The following is a 27,598-nucleotide window of genomic DNA, read 5'->3' on the forward strand; positions in this document are numbered from 1 at the left end:
ATCTCTATTGCCTTTCTGCCCATCAGGAACTGACCTTTACTGGGTCTCTTCCTCTCAGATGAATATTTTATGAAATAAAGTTTGTAAATCTCCATGGAGATTAAGTTTATGTTATTCTTTAAATCCACTGGTGTTTTCTATTATTTTTATACTAATTTCATTTCTGTCTAAAAATTTAATCTTATTGAAGTCTTCATTATGATCTGAATGACAGGATAAGTCATAGGGGGATAGAACCACTACTTAGATAAACTGAAATTGTTAATCAATGACAGAGAGAAGGGAGAATTTTAAAACTTCTATTTTATTTTCATTTTATTCACTAAATTAAAAAGGGTAAAAAGCAATATGGGTTTCTATTTTCAGTAATGGCAGACTAGGTAATTATCTCTTACTGGGGGCATTTAGAAAATATATGTGAAACATAAACATTTGCTTCAAGATACTAAAGAGATAGCAAGATAATGAATTACCCAGCTGTGATCCATGTTAGAGATATAAAGATAGAGATCCAAGGACTGGAGTCTATTTTGTGGCTCCTTTGTCCCTTAAGGGCATATACTGGATTCCTGAGTAGGGAGGCTGAGTGACAATGCCTTGAAAAGTGCTTCTTTGGACTGAAGTAACAGGGATTAATGTTCAGGATTCATTAAGTAGAAGGAAACCTGGTGAACCCCATTTCCTCTGGGTTAGGACCATGAAAGGCCATACCCTGGAAGTAGGCCATTGGAGGGACTGCAGCTCAGCTTCAGAAACATCTAAATTCATGGATTGGATTAAGATGACACCAGGGTGCTAGTGTCCCCAGGATCCAGTAGAAGCAAAGATACATCCTCTCCGAAGGATCATTCTAGGCTTCAAGTTATTAATATTTCTACAGATAAGCTTATGAGAACAATTTCTAGCGTGTATCAAAAATGACCAGACACATGAGAAGAGACAATGTGAGTAGAAACAACAACAAACAGTAAAAATGGATCCATAAGGGTACCAGATTTTGGAGTTACCCATTAAAACTGCCGTTAAACCAAAGCAAAGAGAATTAGTAAAAGTAGAGAGAAATGACAGTCTGCCTTCAAAAGATTAGACTGACATCTGACTTCTGCACAGAACAGTGAAAGCTAAGTTATCTTTATAATACAGAGAGAAAATAACTACTAATATAGAAATTTTTTTCAGTCAGTGAAGATAGTCTTTAAGAATGCAGGTAACATAGAGATCTTCTCAGACAATTAAAAACAGGATTTATCTCCAGCAGACTTGAACTAAAGGAATAACTAAATCCTTCAGGCAGAATCAGAATGATCCCAGATGAAAGGAAAATGTCAATTTACTCTCTTTCATTAACGTAAGTATAAGAAGTCATCAACAAAATATTAGCAGACTGAATCCAGCAATATTAATATATGACCAAGTTCAGTTTTTCTAGGAATGCAAAGTTGTTTTAACATATTTTATATATTTTTTAGAAATAGGGTCTTGCTATGTTGCCCAGGCTGGCCTCAGACTCCCAGGTTCAGGTGCTCCTTCAGCCTCAGCCTCCCAAGTAGCTGGGACAACAGGCACGTGCCTCTGTGCCCAGCTTAACATTTTTTAAAAAGTCATTGTAAATCACCATTTTAATACAATAGAGGAGAAAAATTATGGTCCCTTAATAGATACAGAAAAAAATGATAAAATTCAACATCCATTTAGGACTAGAAATTCTTAGCAAACTAGGAATAAAAGGAAACTTCCTTAATTGGATACATCACATCTATTTAAAAAGCTATAACAAACATCAAACTTAATGGTGAAATTTGAAAATTTTCCTCTTAAGATTGGGAATAAGGTAAGAGTGCCTACTCTCACCATTTCTTTTCATCATTTTACTGAATATTCCAGCTAGTATAATGAGGCAAGAAAAATAAAAGATACAGGGATTAGAAAGAATCCAGTTATACTGGATGCTGACTCAGAACAAAAAAAAATCCAGTTGAATCTGTTATCTATAGATGATGACTATGACTATGTACATGGGAAATCCAAGAGAATCTACAGATAAATTATTGGGATAAGTAATGTTGTTCCTTTGTTTTTTTGTTTTGTTTTTATTTATTTATTTTTTTAGAGACGAGGTCTCACTCTGTCACCCAGGCTGGAGTACAGTAGCACAATCATAGCTCACTGCAACCTCAAACTTCTAGGCTCAAGTGATCCTCCCACCTCAGCCTCCTGAGTGGCTGTGGCTACAGGCACATACCACTGTGCCAAGCATTTTTTTTTTTTTTTTTGGTAGAGATGGGGTCTCACTGTGTTACCCAGGCTGGTCTTGAACTCTTGGCCTCAAGCGATCCTCCTGCCGCCTGTGCCTCCCAAAGTACTGGGATCAAAGATGTGAGCCACTGTGTCTGGCCTATAATTTTGGCAGGCTTGCTGGGTACAGAGCCAAGAAATATAACTAACTCATCAGTGTAATACAAACTAAATGAGCATACATCTACCAGAATGGCCCAAATAAAAAACGTTAACATGACCCAGTGTTAGAAAAGGTACAGAGCAATGAAAATGATCCTACAATGCTATAGGAGTGCATATTTGGTTCAATCCCTTTAGAAAACAGTTTGACATTATCTGCCAACTTTAACATTTACATTTCTGCGACTTAACCATTCCATTCCTATGTTTATACCCAACATAATTGCGTGCACTGTAGCCAAGAGACACGTACAAGAATATTTATAGCAGCATTATTTATAATAGCCAAACACTGGAGATAACCTAGTCATCAGCAATAGATAAACAAATTATGTTGTATTCATGGAATAGTGTACAGCAATGAAAATGAACAAGCCTACCTACAACAACATGGGTGAATCTTTTAAACTCAAAATAATGTTGAGTGAAATAACCCAGACCCAAAAGAAAACATTCTATATCATTTTTCTCTATATAGAGTTCAGAAAATAGGTTGAATGAAGAAATTCTGTGTAGGAATGCATACTTAGGTGGCCCACATATAAAGAAAAGTAAGGAAATGATTCCTGTAGTTAAGATAATGGTTACCTCAAGGAGGTAAAAATGGGGTAATGATTGGGAAGGCCATAAGTGGGACTTCTGGAGTGTTTGGAATGTTCTGTTTCTTGGCCTGGGTGGTAGTTATGTAGGTGTTTGTGATAATTTATTGAGCTGTATGCTTTGATATACTTTTCTCTGTGTGTTATATTTCACAAAGATTTTAAAAGAGGTCAGTGTATCATGTGGTTATTAAGAGTGCCAACTATGGACTTAGATTGTCTGAATTTATATCATTCCTATTCCTGTTTGCTGATTATCTTGGACAAGTTACATAATTTATCCGAGCCTCAATTTCTTTTCTTTTCCTTTCTTTTCTTTTCTTTTTCTTTCTTTTTTGACACAGGGTCTTGCTCTATTGCTTGGGATAGAGTGCAATGGTGTCATCATAGTTCATTGCAACCTCAAACTCCTGGGCTTTCCATATCAGTCCAGTATATGGAAGGCCATTTTCTTGTATCTGTGGATTCTGCAGGAGTGATGTTAGGACTTGAGTATGGGCAGATTTTGGTATCCAAGAGCAGTCCTGGAACCAGCCCTCTGTGGATACTGATGGATAACTGTATATTTGCTTATGTTTTCAAAAAGAAATGATGATAGATTAAGAGCTAAGAAGACAGTTTAGATTTCTCTGAATGTTCCCTTTAAAAAAAAGGTTTTGACTTTGGAAATGAGAAAATGATTTATATCACTATAAATAAAGAATGAATAAATCCACAGGAATCTTTAATAGTCAAAACCAAAATGAAACAAATGAACTTTGCGGCATAGCCACATGGTCATGGTGGTATGACCAGGTGCATAGTTATTATTTCAAGTGACTTTAAAACAATAAAATTTGACAGAACATGCCAACTGGATATATATATCATAAGAACATAAAGAACTGCAAGTAAATCTTAACCTCCGTATCATTAACCATATTCTTAATAATAATATTATTCTTTTTAAACTATTATATTTACATTGTAGAAAAAAGCAAATATGTATGTATGTGAATATTATTAGGATCCCAGGATTTTCTACGAAAATACTGAGAAATACAAATATAGAATTAAAGTTAAGTAGAAATCATGTAATCTGAGTTGAAAGTATTTGGATGAATTTATTTTATATATGTTCATATATGATATTCATATAGGATGTTCATGATATATGTGTTCATGTATGTGTATGTAGGTATAATATTTTACCTTGACTGTGGTCTCTAAGTACCATTTCTCATGAAAAAGAACCAGGACTCCTTAGAGAAATGGCTGATTCCAGATCTGGGACGGGGCGTTTATAACATGAGCTTGGAACTTGTGCAATAAGCAAGACTGCTGGACACATCTTAAAAGGACACAGGAGCCATCTTTAAGGAGCTCCCACAAGCCAAAGCTAGAAAAACTTGAAACACATAAAATATGTTAAAATCCATGTATTTATAACAATATTTCAAAAAACAAATTATTGGTCACTTTTGGAGGTTGCTGTGATTTGAACTCAGTATTCTGGCAATTGGTGAAGAATCTATCCTTTATCCTGACCTTCTTTTATGGCTCTTTCAGAGTAGCCAAATGGTTGATGAGGAAAAGTTTTGTTTAACAGAAGAATTCCAACTATTGATTGTAGAAAGTGCTAGAATTGGAAAAAATCATATTCTAGTTTTAATGAAATTATCGATCTATTTTAGAGCATGATTATGAATGCCTACTAAAACCATTAGGTGAAAGGGTAATGAGGAGCTTAATAGTGAATGAGGAGCTTAATAGTGAATTAGGCTGAAAACATGAACCCAGTGATCAATCTTTACTTCATTAAAACTGTGACAACCATAGGTTATGTGCTTCCTGGTGTAATGCAATAGGAATTACATGTACCACATCTGGAGTATTCTTGCAAGAACAAAACCGAACCTGAATCTAGTCAAGCCTCTAGATCAACACTGTTCAATAGAATTTTCCTTGATGAGGAAAATATTTCTTTGCTATCCAGTATAGTAGCCCTTAGCAGATCATGGCTATTGAGTACTTGAAATGTGGCTAGTTGAGAATGGTAGACTGAATTTTAAATTTAAATTTTAATTAATTTAAATTTAGCCACATATGATAGTAGCTACTGTACTAGACAGCAAAGCTCTACATCTATGACCAGTTTAAGAGAAATGCATGGATAAAAGAATCTGTTAGGTGATGCCCTGAAAATGCAATTGCCCAAATTCAGAATTTGGGAAAATATGCAGATAAGTTTTTAAAAATATCAACAACTATATTGCATATAGAACAATGAGGTGAGAATTGATATAGATTAGGAGATTTAAGAGATATGTAGGCTAAATTTAGTGTGTGAATCTTATTTGGATCCTGATTCAAACAAACCAGCTCTTGAAAAGAAATTCTGTGAGGTAATTGAGAAATTTGAGCATGAACTGGTATTACATGATATTAAGGAATTGGTAATTCTGTAGGAGTAATAATGTTGTACATATGTTGAAAGCCTTTTTCTTTAGATATTTATTCTAAATGGATGTAATAGTGGATACAATGATGTCTAGGCTTTAAATAATCTGTGTGTGGGGGCAGGGCAGGGAGGTGGGGATAGATGAAACAAGAACAAGTAAAATCTGGTTGAGAAGAGGTAATGAGTCTTTGTACTATTCTCTAATTTTGAGTATGTTTACAGTTTCTATAATAAAGTTTTTAAGCAGCAGTAGTTCATATAATTAAAATATATGAAGAAAAAGAATAATTGACTCAAAATTCAGAACAAAGGATATATGTTTGGGAAGGGGCATTGGGCAGGGGAATTCTAAAGTACTAATAATTCATCTGGTTAGTGGGTATGCAGGTATTTATATTATTCATATTTTAGCTCTGTGCCTTCTTTTCATGCAGTCTTTCATATGTATGGTACATTTTACAATGAAAAGTAAGAAGAAAAGAGCTCATTGTTAGTATGTAAGGCCTCTTACAGACCCCAATTACCGGAGCACACTTGGACCTCATGGGCTTACAAAGTGGCCAAGTGGCCTCTCTAAGTCTGTTTCTCTCCTAGACCCACTGGTCCCTTTGTTTCTCTTTCCTTTTGCTTGAATGCATCATTGTCCTCTGTTTGAAAATTATCTTCTCTGCTGAATTATCTGCTTTTAATTGCCTGTGAAGGTTTCTGCCACATGGCAGGCTTAGCTCCTGACCTGACTAAGGCTCTCCACAGTATGTTTTGTCTCCAGGACAAATTCCAGATTTTAGAGAAGAGAACTGGACTGGCTTTTTGCCAGATACTCACCCAAAACCAATGAGCTATGACCAGCATAGTAGTGTACGTTGGTCTGAGGAACTACCACCTCTAACGCTGTGGATGGGAAGTTCTTAAGAAAGGGTTGTAGATACCTCTAACATAACATCATTATCTTTAACAGTGAAAGACATAGCATCTTTGTCTAAAACAATGAAAGATTTGAAACAATCACTAGCTCTGTCAATAAAAGATTGGGGATTGGTTAAAGAAAGAATGGGATAGCCTATTGAGATAATGTGCAGCCATTTAAAATTACAATATTGTCCTATTTTTATTGACCCTGAAAAATGTTCACGAGCTATGTTTATTTACATTTGATTTACATTTCTTTTCAGAACACACACACATACATATGTAAAAATATATATTTATGTTTATGTATATGTGTATAAATATATTTCTGAAAGGATATATATCAAAATGTTAACAGTGATTATTTTAAGTTAGTAGTATTATGGTTAGTTAATTTCTTGTTTTGGTTATCTGTATTCCTGATTTTTCTACAGTGAATAATGGATTATTTGTATATTCAAAAATTTTAAAAAGGAAATAAAATCTAGAAGAGTAGATGCAAAATGTTTTCTTATCTGTATTTTTTACAATGAACAAAACATTATTAGTATAATTTCAAAAAGTTAATTTGAAATAATATGGGTATGTGAAGTTCTGAATTTAAGTTAAAAAACCAGTTATTTTCCAAAAGTCTATTTCAAAATTAGAGCATAAGAGAGAGTGGGCTTGGAAAAAAGTTTATTTTTATAAGCCCTAGAGATCTTGATTGATTTATTTAGGCCAACAAAGTTTGCAGTTAAAAAATCTAGTGCCTGATTAGGATATTATGTCAAGAAATACTGTGTCCTTATTAAGAAGTGATTGTCAGTGTACTCTGCGTGGATTATAACACACCTGTAAAGTTGTTTGTTCTAGCTCCTTAGTTTAAAAGGAACCAACTAAGTGGAACAGAAACAGAGCCAGCGAGGTCAGGGGTTGGGTGATGTAGAGACAACCAGCCTGGGAGGAGAAACTTACAAAAATGTGACAGCAGAGTGTCATCGTTTGCAAGGGAATTGTGGGGAGGAGTGATCAAAGAGTAGAATTTATTAGGAAGATTTCACTTAGGTCAACATAGGAGAGAACTTTGTATTTGCATTATCCCTAAGTGAAATGGGGTAGAGATAGAAACAGCTGATGAGAGTCTGACACACAGTTCTGTTGGGAGGAAAATTGGCAGAAGCTCTAGGGTCTTTAGGTCTTTTTTTTTTTCTTCGAGATAGAGTCTTGCTCTGTTACCAGTGGCACCATCATAGCTCACTGCAACCTCCAACTCCTGGGCTCAAGCAATCCTGCCTCAGCCTCCCGAATAGCTGGTACTACAGGTATGCACCACTGTGCCCAGCTAATTTTTCTACTTTTTGTAGAGATGGGTTCTCGCTCTTGCCCAGGCTGGTCTGAAACTCCTAGACCTCAAGTGATCTTCCCACCTTGGCCTCCCAAAGTGCTAGGATTACAAGTATGAGCCACTGCACTTGGCCTCCAAGCTCTTTCCACCTATGAATTAACCTAAAGAAAAACAGATCTTATTCACATACAAAAAGTGAGACTAGATTAAGTAAGATTGGATACACACACATACCTGTCCTTTTCACTTTTATTTTGCTACCAAACTCTGACACTTCTAGCATTTGAGGTTTACATCATTAAGTTGTATTTTGTATTGAGAAATGGATGGGAGCTTTAGCTTCTTGCTGTTTTAACTAAAGGGAATTAAATGAGGGGCTACCTAAATGCACTGAACCATATGCCATTTGAGTGTTTAAGGAAAAGCTAAATGAATAAACTATCACCCTCAAATCACAACTTGGTAAGAGAAAAAAACCCACTAAGTTATCACCTACTGGTTATGAGCACAGCTACCTGGGTTTGAATCCTATCTCTGTGCCTTAGTTTCCATACCTGCAAAGTGGCAATTATAATGCCAGCCCTAGGCTTCTTGTGAGCTGGCACATGGCCTTTATTATGCATTTCACCTGTATACTCTTTGAGGGCACCTAGTTATTTAATTATTGATGAATAAGTGAATGAATAGATGAATCAAATTATAAAAGTTGGCTGGGCACGGTGGCTCACGCCTGTAATCCTAGCACTCTGGGAGGCCAAGGCGGGCGGATTGCTCGAGGTCAGGAGTTTGAAACCAGCCTGAGCAAGAGCAAGACCCCATCTTTACTATAAATCAAAAGAAATTAATTGGCCAACTAATATATATAGAAAAAATTAGCCGGGCATGGTGGCGCATGCCTGTAGTCCCAGCTACTCAGGAGGCTGAGGCAGGAGGATCACTTGAGCCCAGGAGTTTGAGGTTGCTGTGAGCCAGGCTGACGCCATGGCGCTGACTCTAGCCTGGGCAACAAAGCGAGACTCTGTCTCAAAAAAAAAAATTATAAAAGTCCTTTACCTGAGCTTGGATGCAGTGATCTGAGCTTATTGAATGCAGAGGTGATACTAAATTCAGTTCATTTAATCCTACATCCCACTATGCCCTCTCTGTTCTGCATAGAATAACCATTTGCTTTCTGAGAAATGTGATTCTTAAATCAGGGTTAATTTTGTGGGGACTTGTTTTAGAAAATGACTTATTTTTTAAGAATGGGTTATGATTGATAATACTTGAATGTGATGACTTTGAATAATTTATGTGCTGGGCCTCCTAGAGTATAAAGTTTATGCCCAGAATATTTTTAGAAAGAGGAAGTTGATTGAAACTGCTAGATTTTTTTTTTAGAGATACAAGATAATTATGATTGTGTTCTGTCTCAGATATTGAATTGTTTTCTTTCTATGATTTTTCTAGAGAATGAAGATCTAGAAAATGCCAAGGTCACCTCTCCATCAGCCTCTGCCTCTGATCCAGAACCGTGTTCCTCACCTCACAGGTAGGGACAGGCAACTGCTTTGGATAAAATGCTTCCAGAAGTTTTATCTTCTAAGATAAGGAATTGGTTAAAGAAGTAGGCAGTGACTTTAAGGGAGAAGACAAGTTGAAGTAAAGGGTATGGATAGTTTTGTCACTAATCAACCCTCAAGTGTGTTTAGTAGCAGTATCAGATTTATTTCAGGTTATAAATTTTTCTTTCACTTTCAGAGAATAAAACTGTAACAAATGGTTTTAGTGTAGAGCCCTTATTTATCTTCTCCTAAAGACCATATTCAAGTGTTAAAACATTTGAAGTAGATCCCAGGTGGACTTGCAAGAGAATATGTATTTGGATTTTATACATAAAATACACACAGTCACACAGACAATTGGAGGCAGTTTTTTATTATGTAATTTTTCAGATTAAACCATTATGATGACCTTTAGGTTTTCATTCTTAATTTCCTTCTCTGCCCATCTCATCCACCCACTATCATTGAGATCAGAGTGTATAACAGAAAGGGAAGAGTTGTACTGAGCCCTAGAATGAATGGAAACCAGGAAACATTAATGGAATAATTAATGAAAGCTGTATTTTGGAGAACTGAGCCAGTGGATGTTGTAGTCTAATTGATCAGTTCATGGTACAGTTTTGTCCAATAGAACTTGTGGTCTCCATACCCATATAAAATTGATGGCTGGGGCTAGAGGGGGATGACAAGGTATTTTATTTTATTTTATTTCAGCATATTATGGGGATACAAATGTTAAGGTTACATTTATTGCCCATGTCCCCCCACCCCCTTAAGTATTTTTTAAAATCTCTTATTTCTTGCGTTTTATTTAGAAGTTTTTTTTCTCTTACTTTTATATGTGAAATAATTCATATGATTAATATAATGTGGTTGATGATAATATAATAGCTACTCTTTATTGACTGTTTCTCTGTAATAATAATAAATAATCTACTTTTGGGGGTTTTGTTTTGTTTTTGAGATGAAGTCTCGTTATGTTGTCCAGGCTGGCCTTGAACTCCTGGGCATAACTAATTCTCCCATCTCAGCCTCCCAAGTAGCTGGGGCTACTTTTTTCTTTTTTGAAATAGTTACTTTTATCAGATATTTCTAGTTGCTAAATACTCTACTAGATGTTAAAATATATTATCTCATTTAATCTTCATAACAACCCTAACAAAATAAGTATACCTACTTTTCTTTTTAAGGTGAGGAAAATGAAAGTAAGTTCAATAATTTGCTCAAGTTCACATAGCTTTAGGTTTATTCCACTCTATAGCTTATTCCTATACCTAACAATAGAAGGTTTTGAGTTCTGTGCTTAGAGCTGCTAAGTTATTATCTATAACAATCCTTTTAGAAGGCAAAAGGCTTTGAGATACTTCATATTCTTATCAAGTCTCCTGAGGAGAACTCCTTTCCATTCTTCCTACCACTATCCCTTTTCTTTCTTTTTATTTTTTTTTGAGACAGAGTCTCATTGTCTTGCCTGGGCTAGAGTGCCGTGGCATCAGCCTAGCTCACAGCAACCTTAAACTTCTGGGCTCAAGCAATCCTCCTGCCTCAGCCTCCTGGGTAGCTAGGACTACAGTCACGCGCCACTGTGCCTGGCTAATTTTTTCTACTTTTAGTTGTTTGGCTAATTTCTTTCTATTTATAGTAGAGATGGGGTCTTGCTCTTGCTCAGGCTGGTCTCGAACTCCTGAGCTCCAGCAAATCCTCCCACCTCAGCCTCCCAGAATGCTAGGATTATAGGCGTGAGCCACCATGCCTGGCCTACTATCCCTTTTCTGTACATGTTTGTCTGAAGGATCTTTGAGGGATAGGTTTTGGCACAGAATTGTTTTATCCTCCTAAGAGTAAATAAACTTTTTTGAGTGAGAAACACAGAACATTCTTAGACAAAGATTTTTTTTTTTTTTAATCTAGTGAGTGAAGAAAAAAATCTAGCAAGTGTGACCCTTGAAGCTTAGTGCTTATTATGTTTTGTGTCTATTGGAAATGGAAACAACACAACTTTCTCTCTTTTCCAGTAAGGTTGGCCAGCTGGCCAGGCTCTCCTTGCACTTTAGGATGGCCTCCCTGCACCAGGTCAGCACAAACCAGGAAGCTTAAAGTGGAAGTTTTTCCTTTACATGGCTTATCACTGGCATCAAGTGATTAGCAATTTATCTTTCCCAAAATACTCTCTCCAATTCTCCAGAGCATAAAATGCTAATGTGAATATTAAATTTATGTGGCTGTTATATATCCTGTTTAAAATTTTTATTTTTATTTTTTTTGAGACAGAGTCTTACTCTGTTGCCTGGGCTAGAGTGCTGTGGTGTCAGCCTAGCTGACAGCAACCTCAAACTCCTGGGTTCAAGCAATCCTTCTGCCTCAGCCTCCCAAGTAGCTGGGACTACAGGCATGCATCACCATGCCCGGCTAATTCTTTCTATATATTTTCTATATATATATTTGTATATATTTTTAGTTGGCCAATTATTTTTTCTATTTTTAGTAGAGACAGGGTCTCCCTCTTGCTCTGGCTTGTCTTGAACTCCTGAGATCAAATGATCCGCCCGCCTCGGCCTCCCAGAGTGCTAGGATTACAGGCATGAGCCACCGTGCCTGGCCTAAAAGTTTTATTAATAAGAAGAACTATTGTTCAAACTAGCATGAACAAAGACAAAAAAGAGACTAAATTTTAGATGCTACACACAGTAAGGTCAGGTTAATGATTCAGTCTTATCCAAAATTCCTCTTTTGTTCTCCAATAAAAATGAACTTATTCATTTATTCATTCAAAAAATATTTTTGTTAGTCAGGCTTAATGGCACATACCTATAATCCAAGCTACTTGGGAGGCTGAAGCGGGAGGATTGCTTGACCCCAGGAGTTTGAGGTTGCAGTGAGCTGTGATGATGCCACTGTACTCTAGCTGGGCAACACAGCAAGACCTTGTCTAATATATATATATATATATATTTTTTTATTTTATTTTATTATTTTTTTCTTTTTTTAAGTGTTTAATATTTATTCATTCAATAGACATTTGTTGAGAGTCTACTATGTATCTGGTACTGTTCTAGGTGCTGAAGATACCACAAATGAACAGTCTAAATCACTCATGGAGCTTACATTCTAGTGGGGGAAGCAGACAGAAAACAAATATATATTGTATTTTTTAGAATCTTAAGTTGCCATCAACTTAAGATGTGCTGCTATTTTATGTACCACGAAGAAAGGAAAAAGTGCTTATGATAGAGGAGAGGGCCTAATAGGAGACCCTCACATAGAGCTGGTTCACTTAAAAGCTTGTACCTGGCCAGGCACCGTGGCTCACGCCTGTAATGCTAGCACTCTGGGAGGCCGAGGTGGGCGGATTGCTCGAGGTCAGGAGTTCGAAACCAGCCTGAGCAAGAGTGAGACCCCATCTCTACTATAAATAGAAAGAAATTAATTGGCCAACTAATATATATAGAAAAATTAGCCGGGTATGGTGGCGCATGCCTATAGTCCCAGCTACTCGGAGGCTGAGGCAGGAGGATCACTTGAGCCCAGGAGTTTGAGGTTGCTGTGAGCTAGGCTGATGCCACGGCACTCACTCTAGCCTGGGCAACAAAGCGAGACTCTGTCTCAAAAAAAAAAAAAAAAAAAAAAAAAAAAAAAGATATCAATTTTTAAGACTTCCCGTCTTACAGTTGTGTTAAAATCTAAAAACCAGGCCGGGCGCGGTGGCTCACGCCTGTAATCCTAGCACTCTGGGAGGCCGAGGCGGGCGGATTGCTCGAGGTTGGGAGTTCGAAACCATCCTGAGCGAGACCCCGTCTCTACTAAAAATAGAAAGAAATTAATTGACCAACTAAAAATATATATACAAAAAATTAGCCAGGCATGGTGGCGCATGCCTGTAGTCCCAGCTACTTGGGAGGCTGAGGCAGGAGGATCGCTTGAGCCCAGGAGTTTGAGGTTGCTGTGAGCTAGGCTGACGCCATGGCACTCACTCTAGCCTGGGCAACAAAAGTGAGACTCTGTCTCAAAAAAAAAAAAAAAAAAAAAAAAAAAAAATCTAAAAACCAATGTGCATCTTAAAATCATCAAAATATGATTGCTATCATGTTAGGCAGTAATAAATGCACTGAAGAACAATGAAGCTGGGTCAGGGTGTAAAGTGTCACAGGGCCAGGGAGGGGTGAGCCATTTTATATGAGGGGACTTCAAAAAGTCCATGGAAAAAATGGAATTAAAAGATAAAAATATAAACCTTATTTTTTAACATAAGTCCATCAAGTTCAAGATACTTTTATAAATGATGATACCAGCCATTTAGTCCATCCCTAAAGAACTGAGGGTCCTGGGAATTTAACCATGTCAAAGCAGTCTTTTTTATGTTATTAACTGAAGAAAAATAGATGCTCTGTATAGATTTCTTAAGATTAGGAAACAAAAGTCAGAAGGAGCCAAATCAGGATAAGGTAGATGTCTAATGATTTCCCATGAAAACTCTTATAAAACTGCCCTTGTTTGATGAGAGGAATGTGCAGGAGCACTGTTGTAGTGGAGAAGGACTCTCTGTTGAAGCTTTCCTGGCTGTTTATCCATTAAAGCTTTGGTTAACTTTGTCAAAACACTGTCATAATAAGCAGATTTTATTGTTCTTCGGCCCTCCAAGAAGTCAACAAGGAAAATGCCTTGAGCATCCCAAAAAACTATTGCCCTGACCTTTGCTCTTGGCCAGTTCACTTTTGCTTTGACTGTACCACTTTCACCTCTTGGTAGCCATTGCTTTGATTGTGCTTTGTTTTCAGGATTTTACTGACAAAGCCATGCTCCATCTCCTGTTACAGTTCTTTGAAGAAATGCTTCAGGATCTGGATCCCACTTATTTAAAATTTCCATTGAAAGCTCTGCTCTTATCTGCAGCTGATCTGGGTGCTATGGTTTTTGACACCCATTGAGTGGAAAGTTTTCTCAACTTTAATTTTTCAGTCAGTATTGTGTAAGCTAAACTAGTTGAGGTGTCTGTGGTGTTGACTATTATTTTTGCTGTTAATCATCTGTCCTCTTCAATTGGGACACAAACAAAATTAATTTTTTCCTTGAAAATTGATGTGGATGATTTGCCACTGCAGGCATCATCTTCTCCCTTCTTAAAATGAGTAATCCATTTGTGAACTACTGATTTGTTTAGGGCATTGTCCTCATAAACTTTTCATAAAACATTAATGATTTCACCATTCTTCCACCCAAGTGTCACCATAAATTTAACATTTGTTCTCGCTTCAATTTTAGCATAATTCACATTGCTCTGATAGGGGCTGTTTTCAATGTCTTATCCTTCTTAATGCCTCAAACTAGATCCTGTTCAGACATGTCATAACAAGTGAGTATGAGTTTATTTTGGCACAAAAATTTTTTAAATCCATCTATATTTTTTCGTAACACTAATTTTCTATGAAGTCTCTGAAGAAGCCTCATCTGTGGATCTCTAGGAAACCTCTCAGCAGAAACCTGAGGGAAGGAAAACATAAGTTATTTAGGGAAGAGTATTCTAGGACCTCTCAGCAGAAACCTGAGAGAAGGAAGCCATAAGTTAACTAGGGAAGAGTATTCTAGGCAGAGGCTAAAGCAAGTGCAAAGACTCTTAGTTGGTGGAAGAGTGCTTGGGATGTTTGAGGACTGTCAAGGATTCAAGAGGCCATTGTTGCTGGAGTGACGTGGGCAAAGCAGGGATTCAAAGCAACATCAGAGAGCAAAGGGTTTGGAGTCCCATGCGACAGGCTAGGTTCCAGATGCTGTGCATACAGAGGGAGTAAGAACCAGTCCCTGCCACCAGGCTTACTTCCAGCAGAGGAGACAAATGATAAACACTCAAGAAACAAAAATGAACTGTAGTTTCTAGGTTTAAGAGCATTATCATAGGCTCATGCCTAGACCAATGCACAGTTTACACTGGATTACCTAAGTGACATATAAAAATCAACAGCATCCCACAGCTCTAATTCTCATAATAATTACCTCTTGTTTGTTCTGAGCTAGGTTGGAGTGATTTGGATATTCCAAAAGATGGCTGTTTTTTCTGAAGAAGAGGTAATTTATAAACTAGGAGTGATTTTTCTTGTTTATATTTAAAAAGGGAGAGAAAAAAACTAGTAAACTCTAAAATAAAGTCTCCTTCTGCTTCCCCTGTGAGGTTTATAGAACCTTCCCAGTGATTTACTCAGCCTCTCTTAGGAAACAATGTTCTAAAGCAGGGATTCTCAAACCTTTACATGCCTAAAAATTTTTGAAGATTCCAAAGAATTTTTGTTTATGTGGGTTATATCTACAGTATATCTATCAATATTTACTATATTAGAAATTAAAACTGAAAAATTAGAATATGGTTATTCATTTAAAAACAATAATGAACTCACTTCATGCTAGTATAAATAATGTGTGTTTAATTAAAAAGAACTAATTTTCAAAGCAAATAGTGTAGTGAGAAGAGAAACAAGGTAAATCTCTTTGATGTCAGGCTTAATAACAGACAGTTGGATTTTCATCTCTGCTTCTGGATTCATTCCATTAAGATATCACATGTCATATAGTTTCTGGAAAATTCTACTGCACACTCTTAAGAAAATAAGAATGAGAAGAGGGAGATATAACATTTTAGTATTATTATGAAAAGGTTTGGACTTAACAGACCTCCTTGAAGCAAGAGTGAGACCCTATCTCTACCAAAAATAGAAAGAAATTAGCTGGACAACTAAAAATATATAGAAAAGATTAGCCGGGCATGGTGGTACATGCCTGTAGTCCCAGCTACTAGAGAGGCTGAGGCAGAAGGATTACTTAAGCCCAGGAGTTTGAGGTTGTCATGAGCTAGGCTAACGCCATGGCACTCTAGCCAGGGCAACAGAGTGAGACTCTGTCTCCAAATAAAAGAGAGAAAGTGAGTAGGTCTATGAGTAAACTGGAATAGAGTATGAAATGGCACTGCTGAAAGACTTTGCCCCTGGGATAACTGTAGAGTGGAGTGCCTTGCTGATAGTTTGCACTTCCTTTGTTTTGGTGATCAATCACTGGCTTTTGAGGCCTCCTCCCTTTGCTTTTATGTAGTGGTTTTGTGAGTAGATCATAACTGGGATTCTAACTCTACTTCTGTTGAAATTCTGGTGTGGAGCAAATGATGTGCATCAGAATGAGGAATAAAGTAGAACTCATAGTAGCAGAAAGTAAACAGTGGGGGGTGGGATGGGGATATGTTGGTCAAATGGTACAAGGATTCATTTAGGAGGAATAAGTTCTGCAGATCTTTGCACGGCATGGTGACTATAGTTAATAATAATATATTGTGTACTTGAAAATTGCTAAAAGAGTAGATTTTAAACATTCTTACCATAAGAAAATAAGTATATGAAGTGATGGATAGGTATATTAATTAGTTCAATTTAGTCATTTCACAATGTATACATATAACAAAACAGCACATTGTGTACCATAAATATATATATGTAATTTTTGTTTGTCAACTGAAATAAATGAAACAACCACAACAAAGAAAACCAGACCTGTAGTCCATCTAAGGTGACTGAGCTATGTGGTTTTTTTTCATGGTTCTCAGATTCCTGGGATCTGGCTTTGTCAGTCTGTGTGCCCTTAGACATTGTCACTGCTTCACTGTGGGCCAGTTCAGCCCTGGGAAGTGGTCTGCTAAAGTGGAAGGGAGAGGGTGGGGGTGTCCTTTAAATGTTGTTTTATTTCAGAGTTTTCTAGGACAATTGCGTCTTTTCAAAGAGCCCTAAAATTGACATGATCTCTTCCTCTGAGAGGCCACAGATGGTATCTTCAGTGAGTAAGGATGCCAAGGAAGACCTACAGAAAGCAGCTGGTGCCTTGGAAGCTCAGGCATTAGTGGAACAGGATTTGCTGCCTACAGACCAGGCCCAGGTCCTCAACGAGGTAGGGAGCACATTCTGGCCATCTTATAAAAGGAGGAGTTTGTGGCACCAGAATGTAGATACGTAATGGATGGATTGGAATTAGAAAGCACTGTGAGTGTGGCTCACAGAATTCTCTCTTTGCTTCCTTTAGGGCATCTCCTTTTTAATTATTTTGAGAATGATTATTTGTATCTCTCACAGGGCCCAGCATTTTACTAGTACCTAGTAGTAGGCACCTATTCAAAACATGAAGTGTTAGAATAAATGTTTACATGTTCCCTAAAATTCTTTTGATGTTAGGAGCCTGAAGTCATTGGACTGTGTTTTACTCTTACTTTTCTTATGGTAGATCTACTCAGTATTAATGGTAAAGATCTTGTAGAAGTGGTATTAATAGTAGTGATCCCCCTGCCATGGAGGTATGGGAGGTAGAGTTTGTTTGTATCATTATTAGCATATATATTATAATAACAATTGGTATTAGTGACAATTAATAATTAGTAACAATTAAGACAACACCAAGCATTATAACTACGTTTGTATAATGGTTTATAGTTACAAGCATTTTTATCCACTGCACTTTATTTACTCTTAAAAACAACTTTGTGAGATAGGTATCATTGTGTCCCCATTTAACCAAGGAGGAAACTGAGACCAAGCCAATAGTGACTTTACTAAGGCTATGCAGTTAATAAGTTGCACACGAAATCCTTCGTTTAGCATTGTGGAAAAGAAAGGATTCATTTAAGCACAGTAGCCAAAGTCTGATTCACTTCATTTAGTGCTAGAGATGAGAAGAACTAGAAGGCTTATTCTTCAGAAACAGATATTGTGAAAATACAGCCTGGAAGGATTACAAACTTTATTTATTTATTTCTCAAAAATACAATTCCGACCTCTTAATTGGATTGCTGACTCACTGATGTGCTCTCCCCTGTGGGCAGTTGGTATAGATTTCTTGTTGGTTGCCTGCCGACTGTTTGGAGAAGGGACAGGAAATTAAGGCATAATAACATGAAACCAGGAACACTAATGTGAGTGATTTGAAGAGACACCCACCAGGGAGAGATTGCAGGCTCCGGCATAGGTTATCAGGGGCTTTGAGTATCAAATGCCATTTGTATTCTTCCATGCAGATCTGACATGGAAGTACATCTGACAGCAAACGGACTATTTAAATGCAAGTCCTGGGGATAATCTAAGGTGAAATTGCAATTATTTATAGAACATTGTTAGTGACATAGAGGCTGAGACAACCTGTAGCCTGAGGTGGCCTGAGGTGGGCCAGGGATGAGAGAGGAAGAGGGAGACACACACACACACACACACACACACACACACACACACACACACACACACACACACACACACTATAAACCAGATTCTCTCTCTGCAGTGCCTTGGAGAATTGACAGTGATGTAGAAGTAACCCTTGAGTGGGAATTGCAGCAGGAGGATGTATGGCAGAGTGGGAGTTGAACTAAACCACGGGTGCAAGAGCTGACATGAGAGGAGCCATGGGGAGGTACTGTGTGGTGAAGTGAGACTAAGTAGGGCAAGGCCCAAAACACCACTGACAGAAAAGGCAGTAACAAGCTGGGAGTACTTTTGTGGACCAGGATTTTATAAAAGGTCTGAAAGTAGGAAATTAGTCTGTAGTGCTAAAGGTAGGAAAGAACAAGAAAGAATCTTTAAACTAGGGAACATTTTGGCATCATTAAAAAAATTAGTAGAATTTATTAGCAAATTGTACTTGGAAGAAAGACAAGGAACATTGACTAGCATGTGAGCATGTGAAGCTTTGAGTTAGGCTAGCAGAGGTGATAGAACAGGGAATGGGGAGGCAGTCTTCATTTGGACAAGGGCTAATTGGAATCTGCCACTATAATATGTCCTTTAACCAGAATTCTGTTGTTCAGATGGCCAAGTATCAAGTTCCACAGCGGTCTGGGGACATTGTGATGATCCAGTCTGACCATACAGGAGCTGTAGATGTTCTTTCAGCTGATATGGAATCTGCAGATCTTCTGGGGGACCACAGGAAAGGTGAGACCTTTGGGAGAATAGAACATGAAATTTTTGTTTCCGATAGATATGTAAAGAAAGACAGGCAGCAGAAGGAATGTAAGAAAATGACTTGTGAAAGGAAGTCAGAGAAGCCAGTAGAAAGAGTGTCTTTGTGTAATCCTCCCCAGCAAAATGGCAGGTGTGCCAGCATTTCCTTGTGGTTTCTCAGTAGTAAGCTGCCTGTCTTTTCAGTCTCACCACCTCTGATGGCTCCTCCATGCATCTGGACCTTTTCCAAGGTGAAAGAATTCAAAAGCAAGCTGGGCAAAGAGAAGAACAGCCGATTGGTGGTGAAGCGGGGCGAGGTGGTAACCATCCGGGTACCTACCCACCCAGAGGGGAAGCGTGTCTGCTGGGAGTTTGCAACTGATGACTATGACATTGGCTTTGGAGTTTATTTTGACTGGACCCCGGTAACCAGCACTGACATAACTGTGCAGGTCAGTGATTCCAGTGAGGATGAGGATGAAGAAGAGGAAGAGGAGGAGGAGATTGAAGGTAAATTTAAGTTAAACATAACTTACAGTTTTCTTTTTTGGCTCAACCTAATTTCTGGTGACCACTTCCTGGGTTGTACTAGTCATCCTCTTCCTTGGAATGCTTTTGAGGAATCTAGCAGCATTGTGGGTGAGGAATTCAGCATCATAAGCTCAGTTGAGTGGTGTAGGCCAAAGTCAGACCCTCAGAGAACATTCTGGTGGGGCTGGTATTGATGCCTTATTTGAAAGTTTCTTTTCCTTTAATCAGTATGTCATTGTTTTCCCAACATCTTGGGGACAGGGATGGGGCAGGGGCAGGGAGAGGGTGAGTCAGTCCTGCTGGATAGAGTGGTAGGGTTTTTCAGATTGCATATGGACCCCAGATTATCTTATATTTTTCTCTTAGTTTTGGGATATTTATTCTTGGCCTGGAACCAAACCAAGTGATTATAATTTGCTAAAGGTCTACTTTCTCTCCGTACTCTAAACTGTCTTAGCTGGCTGACTACTGGTTACTTCTTTACTTTATGCCCAGAGCAGTTTTAAAAGTGTTTTCTGTGTTTCACTCCAGTTGTTACACTCAGGATGTCTACTCAGGGATGACCCAGAGGCATTTTCTGGGGTACTGTAAGAATAGGTTCTAAGCATTGGTTTTATTCCTTGATTTTTTTATATGATCTTAAGGTCAATCCCTTATCATTTGAGCCCAGGAATTTGAGGTTACAGTGAGCTATGATTGTGCCACTGCACTCCAGCCTGGGTGACAGAGCAAGACCCTGTCTCTAAATATAAAATAAGATAAAAATCAATCCCTTAATTTGCTTCTTCATAGAAAAGCAAGTCTGGGCCAGGTGAGGTGGCTCACACCTGTAATCCTAGCACTCTGGGAGGCTTATGGCAGGAGGATTGCTTGAAGCCAGGAACTCAAGACCAGCCTGAGCAAGAGCAAGGACCCCATCTCTACAGAAAAAGAGAAAAATTAGCTGGGAGTGGTGGCATATGCCTGTAATCCCAACTACTCGGGAGGCTGAGGCAGGAGGGTCGCTTGAGCCCGGAAGTAAGAGGCTTAGAGAACTATGATGATGCCAATGCACTCTAGCCTGGGCAACAAAGCAAGACTCTGTCTCAAAAAAAAAAAGAAGGAAATAAAATTTAGCTGGGTGTGGTGGTATGCACCTGTAGTTCCAGCTACTTGGGAGGCTGAGGCAGGAGGGTCGCTTGAGCCCAGAAATTTGAAGTTGCAATGAACTATGATGATACCATTGCACTGTAGCCTGGGTGACAATGAGACTCTGTCTCTAAAAAAAAAAACAAAAACAAAAAAAGAAAGAAAGAAAAGCAAGTCTTCAGGGAAATCTACAGGTGTTTAGAAAAGAAGAGATTTGCTACTTTTTAGGAAGCCTAGTAGAAGTGTTAGGGTCACTCTATATAGCATGTTTATCTGCATTTCCTACTTCGGTTAACTAGTCCTTTTACCTATTGAATGAAAGGATGTCAAGGTCTTTCCTTCTAAATATCTCTTTCTCCCCTCAGAAATGTCCAGACGCTTCTGGAACTAGGAAGGCTCCTATCAGGCTAAATCATTGTTTCGCAGTGGAGACATTATTGGCATTTCTTTGTTGTGTAGGTATTATCCTGATTTTAGCACTCTTGGACCCTTGGGTACTAAATGCCAATATCCCCTAGCAGTCACTGTGATGACCCAAAGATCACCAGACATTTCCAGATGCCTTTAGGAGGGCAGCAGCTTCTCCCTGTTGTGAAAGCCACTGGGTTACCTGGTCCTTCTTACCTTCAGGTAAGACTTATTCGGTCTCTGAACTCATATCCAAACACCCTGTCATTTTGCTCATGCAGAACCTGTTCCAGTTGGAGATGTGGAGAGAGGCTCTAGGAGCTCCCTGCGGTGTCGCTATGGGGAGGTCATGCCTGTGTACCGGCGGGACAGCCACCGAGATGTGCAGGCTGGCAGCCATGACTACCCTGGTGAGGGCATCTACCTGCTCAAGTTCGACAACTCCTACTCCCTGCTGCGTAACAAGACTCTCTACTTCCACATCTACTATACTAGCTGAAGGACTGCTGGGACAGGGGGCAGGCTGTATTTGCTGGCTGAAGCAGGCTGCCAGCTGGTGCCTCTTGTTTAGGAGGAGAGCTAAAAGTTCAGCGTGAGGCTCCTGAGCCTCATGGCCTGTCTGACATGCCTGATGACCCTACTTTGTAGCTTTTTCCCCTTCTTGGCTTCTGCAGATGGTGATGTCGTGCCCCTGTTCTGTGGTCCCTGACTCACACTCTTCTTGCTTCAGACTCCAGCAAAATCCCTCTGTGAAGGCACCTATCAGGCACAAGCCTAAAAGGAAGTAGAGTGTTGTCTTTTAAAAACAGATTTGTTTTGGTACAAGGTTTATCATTCAGATTGCTGCTGTCTCCTCCCCAGAGCTCTTACTGCTGATGCATTTAATAGTACCTACTCTCTTTACTTTTTGAGGTGCCAGAAGAGGGAAAAGCACATTGTCCATGAAGGAGCCCAGTCTCTTGGATGGAGAAAGCTCTGTCCAGCTTCTTACCACTGCCATATTCCTGCCTGCTGGTTATTCTTGGTCTCTGCATAGGCTGGGAGACCTCACTGCCTTTGGAGGGATATTATTCCTGATGGTTAGACTCCTCCTTTTTTCTGTTTCCTAAGTCTTTGTTTTTGCCATTACAGCAAGAACTTTCATGCAATCTAAAGTGATGATCAATGTAACCTAAGATCTTCTGGGAAGAAAAACTGCCTCTATTGCTTCCTGTTCCAAGAGCTAGTTTCCCTTCCCATGGGGACTGGTGGTCAAAGTAGATAGGGTAGAAATTAGGTACTGAGTTGATCTCAGAACCTACATCTTTGAAAGTTGTGTTATTAAATTAAATAATTTTTTGTATAATCAAAGAAGGAAGGGTATCATTTGTGAGAGAAGATTTTTTAAAAAACACTCCCACCACTTTTTTTTTTTTTGTCTTTAGAGTAGGAGTGTCATTTAGAAATTTTGCTTTGGAACCAAATGCAGTGAAACCCAATCAGGTTTCCAGAGTTTCTGGATTTAGGTTTCTTGCATTGAGGGGTTAAAGCTTTTGATGTTCAAAGGCCCTTAGGAAAGATGATAATGAAGCTTCACTGTTGCTGCTGATTGTATTTGTTCTTTACTGACCAAAGCTTGCATTTCCCTGGTGACAGCCTTTCCCATTCTTCTAACCCTGAGGCCCAGGAGGGCCACATAGTGCAGGTGGTGCTGCAGCCAGTGGTCACCAGAGCACCAGCTGCCAGGCCTCAGATGGAAAGGAGAATGAAATGAGACGGGACTTCAGTGGTCATCTGTCCCTTCTTGTTTCTTAGTCCTTAGTCTGTTACTGCCTTTGGATTTTGAGGAATAATTAGATTTATTTATTACTTTTATTTATTTATTTTTTTCAGCACATTTCATTTTGCCTTTGAAACAGTTTCCATCTGTTTCTCAGAAGGCTTCCCATCTGTTCTGAGCCACTGAGGGCACCTCTTCTATGGAGTTAAAGATGATAATTTTTGGAGAATTTGGGAAGTGATAACATTCCATTCCTGCAGGTTAGTCTGTGATGCTTGGGGAGGAGTCTGTGCCTTCAGAGATGGGGGATGCCAATATCCCCTGTCTTTAGGGTGCAGCCCAGCATTCCCTGGGAGGAATTCTAAGTTGTGAGGGATCTGCCCATTCACTGGGGATTGAGAGTATAAGAATTGCCTGACCAATCAGAGATATCCTGTGATTCCAGGATTTCAAAGTCCTTTATCTCCTCTGAGGAGTCACCTTCTGGATGATGCTTCTTCCTTTGGCTCACTCCTTCATTGTGTTGATGCCTCACACCATGCCTTTCCTCCCCACAGCATCAGTAACTTGAAGAACAGGACTCCCCCAGCAGGTCTACAGTAGGATCTGCATCACGAACTATGAAGGGCAATACATCCTGTCCTTTCTATTCCCCTGGAAGCAAAGCCCTAAGTAGGATAGGATGTTGTGGATTGCTATAGCGTTCCCATTCTCTGAGCAGCTTCATACCTCCATTATTTTATATTTGCAAATGCATTTTGTAGAGGATTACACTGGCCAGAATTTCTATACCTGGTAAGAAATTATTTTAGTGACTGTCTATTTAGGCAAGGAAAAGCAAACTTGCCATGCATCATCCCCTCAGATGGCTGACCTTTCATCACTGAAGTTGATCATGCCTTAGCTAATTGAATATAATCTTTGTAAAATAATTTTCTACTGAGCTATTTTCTAGTCAGCTAAAGGCTTGTTTATTATTAACTTCTGACTTTCTTTCAAAATGGAGCTGTCAGGCCATACATAGCAAACTCCCAAGGATAACACTCACTTATTATTTATCATTTAATTTTGCCATGAAATTTTCTTTGCAATCCTACTTCTGTTGCATCAGGGAAGCCCGAGAGACTTGTTCCCCTTGCTTCCGTGTGCCTGTTATTGTCTGGTCATTTTTCAAGTCCTGGGTATGGTTACATTTCATTCCATACTGGTTTTATACCAACCGTCAGGGTTTCTTTGTTCCATTATCACAAAATAACCAAATGAAGATATTTTCACTCATTCATTCACTATTCTCATATTAAATTTCTGTAATAATTGAACTTCAGGCGCAAAATCTTATACTGAAGCACAGGTAATTACTGAGAACTCATAGCCCAGAAAATTCTAAGAGGTGGTCATTTCCTCAGTCCCTCCCTGTCCAAGTTTATAGAACCAAACAATGAAATGAAAAGCATTTGTTTTCACCCTCACCCTGTTCTCTAGAGCACAAAAAATATTAACAAACAATTGAAAGAAAGTGCTGCATTTGTAGGGGAGAGATTGGAATTCTCTATATAGAATGGCCAAGTTCTTCAGTTTCTTCAATTTGTTTAGTTTTGCTATTTTGTTGAGAGATAGGGCTTTTAGGAAGGAAGTGTTTTTTTCCAGTGTTTTATGGTGAAAATGTTTCAGCAAACAGAAAACTTAAAAAGAAGTGTAAACACACACCCATCCCACATCAATTTTAAAATTATAAACTGCCAGTGTTTAAACAAAGATGATGCTAGCATTCTGTTCCTTTTGACAAGTGTCTAATTAGAGAATGTTCCCTACACAGACAATATCAGCACTCCTATGTCAGAGAGCCCCTTATTTTCAACAGACCTGTTTCATTCTATGTGGGTTACCGAGGAAGTGGTCTTCATAAAAAGGTTTTTTGGTATCCATTCAAAACTCATGGTGTATTTCCCTCTTCTCTCAGGCTGTGATTTCTGCTACTTTCCTCTCTAACTGGTATGTCAATGTGAGGGCAGTTGTGAAGCTGCTGTGGAAGGACTCTATTCTAATCTCTTGCTTTATGACTCATCCTCAGGACTATGAATTTAAAACTCAATCCTCATATAACATGAAGCTTTATAATAGAAGTAGGAAACAACTTGAAATTAGACCATTCATAGTTACTTTTTCTTAATGAATTAATTCATGCACTTTAAAAAATATTTTTGTCTGTTATTTAGGAAAGAAAAACTCAGACTTTTAAGAAAGTATATATCGTCCCATTATGTGTATAGAAGAGTTAAATCTGAAATCTGTCTTATATTAATCAGTGGTATTAGATATTATCATAAAATATATAACCTATAGAAAATACCTGAGTTTAAGTTTTTGAAGAGCCCTACCCAGTCCTTCTTGGAGAGAATTAGGTGAACCCTAAACCCTAAAGTCTGTTTTTATATTAATTTTTTAAGACCACTTCTCTGTGAAAGGTTACCTTTTAACCCCAGAGTCTGTGGTTCTAAGGTATAGAATTGAGTGACTCTAGTATTTACATAAAAGACTATTGTTTTAGGGGAGGGGAAGGAGGGATGAGTTAAACGATTCTGTGCTACTTGAGAACTGCCTTTTTAAATTGATAGCAAGAAGTGAAAACAGAATAAAATTAAGGGGTGGAGGTGGGGGTTTGGGGGAGAGGAGAGCAAAGCTGGAATTTTGCTCAGAAATCACTGCTCCCTCTGTAGTGTTGCATTGTCCTTGCTTGAACCAGGAAGGCCACACAAAGCCCCTCCTGTTTGAATTCCTTGTCTCTAAGCTAAGAAAACACAATTTATTGCTTAAAGCCTGTGGATAATTGGGCTCATTTACAAATAGTGATTCCTCACAATCTAAGTCCAAAGGCAAGACATTGGCTTGGACATTATTTATAGTCCAGGTCACAATTGATCTGATTTCCATTGTATGTACCTTGATTTCTTTTAGGCACCAGACATGTGGTCCAGAATTAATGTCATGGCTTTTTTTCATTCTAAGCCCTAGAAATATAGAGATACATGCTTCTCTATTAAATTCCATGGTTTTCTATTATTTTAAGCAGGTAGTTTTGGCTTATCTGGGAGTAAAATAATACATATGAAATGACTTTCAGAGGACAAAGTGTATTTTCTAAAATTCTGATAAATGGTCATGAACCATTCTAAAGTTTTAGTTTGAAATATTACAGCATATAATATTCCTGAAGGGCCCTTAATTTGCAATTTAAGTGGCTTTCTTCCTGAACTGTCTTCATCACTCAGGGTTGAAAAGCCTAGTTTGTAAAGTTCTTTGCTATTGATTGTTACCGCTGCTTCTTAGGTTCAGGCCAAGAATAATCTGGAAAACATTATCTTAATTCCTTCTGTCATGTCCTAAACAGTACATTTTACTAAGAAATTCCATATTAAAAACTCTATTCATGTCTAATTCTGAGATTATTATCCCATAAGTGAATTAGCTTTCATTTAATTAAGCTCAATTATTTCCATTTAGCCATGTTAAAGAGCAAGTAAAGTCTGGAGAAAGCAATCCTATAACCCATGACTCTGGTATACCCATTTTCCCTTAATGATAATAGGAAGTGAGCCAGGCAAGGTGGTGTGCGCCTATGGTCCCAGCCACTTGGGAGACTGAAGTGGAAGGATCGCTTGAGCCCAGGATTTCTAGGCCAGCCTATGCAACGTAGTGAAAAACTGTCTCTAAGAATAAATAACTGATTAAATGAATAAATAAATAATGGGAAGTGTTTTGAAAATCCCAGAAGAAAGCTGCTTTGTAATCCAAGTGATGGGCTATAAGAAAACTAGACTTTGGGTAAGGATAATTGGAATAGAAGGAGGTGCTTGAAGATTTCCTAAACTATTTTATGCCAGTTAGCTTATATTTCTGAAGGGCCTTCTTTGGTGCCATGCATTCAGATCAATCAGTTGTCTGAAAGATGATCATGTTTTCTTGGTAAATATTTAAGCAGTTGGCAACTATGAAGACATTCTTTACTTACTGTTCTATATTATGCACTGATGCTGACATTACAAAAAGGGGTCTAGAAGGGAAACTGTGTCACTGTTTTGTCTTTGTCTTTAAAATACAAACATATTCCAGCTAATCATTTATTATAGTCATCTTGTTTTACTTGTTTCCCTATCATGAGAAATACGGTTGATGTCTCATCTCCTATGATTTCTAAGTTAAAGAGCTCTGTACCAAATTGTTACTTAATTTTATGTCCTGCTGAGTGGTTTTCTTTTAAAATACCATATTTTAAAATCACCTTGTGGCACTGAACGTGTTGCTGTGGTACACTGATGATCCTGAGCTATGGTTCTTTAAATAGCTCAGTTCTTGTGTTTTTATATTATGTAACAGTTTTGTGATGCTTTTGTGCATTCTTTGTCTTCTCTTCCAAGTTTTGAAATCTGTCATAAATAAACTTTTTCACTATGCACCTGGAACAACTGAGTTATATCTTAATGAAACTGATTTACATTTCAAATTCTTTGTCTTTTATCTCTCCTCTTCATCTTGAAAGTATTCAATA

The 27,598-nt window shown here is 38.3% G+C and overlaps 1 protein-coding gene across 2 annotated transcripts in view; it reads left to right on the top strand.

Annotated features, from left to right (window-relative positions):
• The window catches only part of TMED8 (transmembrane p24 trafficking protein family member 8), a 34,268-nt gene extending 6,757 nt beyond the window's left edge, over positions 1 to 27,511 (top strand). The window contains exons 2-7 of one of the 2 annotated variants that reach the window (XR_001148537.3): positions 9,182 to 9,263; positions 17,061 to 17,190; positions 19,091 to 19,217; positions 19,431 to 19,736; positions 21,251 to 21,340; positions 21,575 to 21,700. Coding sequence is in view for 1 of the 2 variants with exons in the window: in XM_012743048.3 (XP_012598502.1) it covers positions 9,182 to 9,263; positions 17,061 to 17,190; positions 19,091 to 19,217; positions 19,431 to 19,736; positions 21,575 to 21,792 (863 nt within the window). In the remaining variant the exon portion in view is untranslated. Of the gene's footprint in view, positions 1 to 9,181; positions 9,264 to 17,060; positions 17,191 to 19,090; positions 19,218 to 19,430; positions 19,737 to 21,250; positions 21,341 to 21,574 lie in introns of both variants that reach the window. The other variant, XM_012743048.3, reaches the window with a different exon arrangement.
• The last annotated feature ends 87 nt before the right edge of the window (positions 27,512 to 27,598 follow it).

This window comes from Microcebus murinus, chromosome 6 (genome assembly GCF_040939455.1).
Source record: "Microcebus murinus isolate Inina chromosome 6, M.murinus_Inina_mat1.0, whole genome shotgun sequence".
NCBI lineage: Eukaryota > Metazoa > Chordata > Mammalia > Primates > Cheirogaleidae > Microcebus > Microcebus murinus.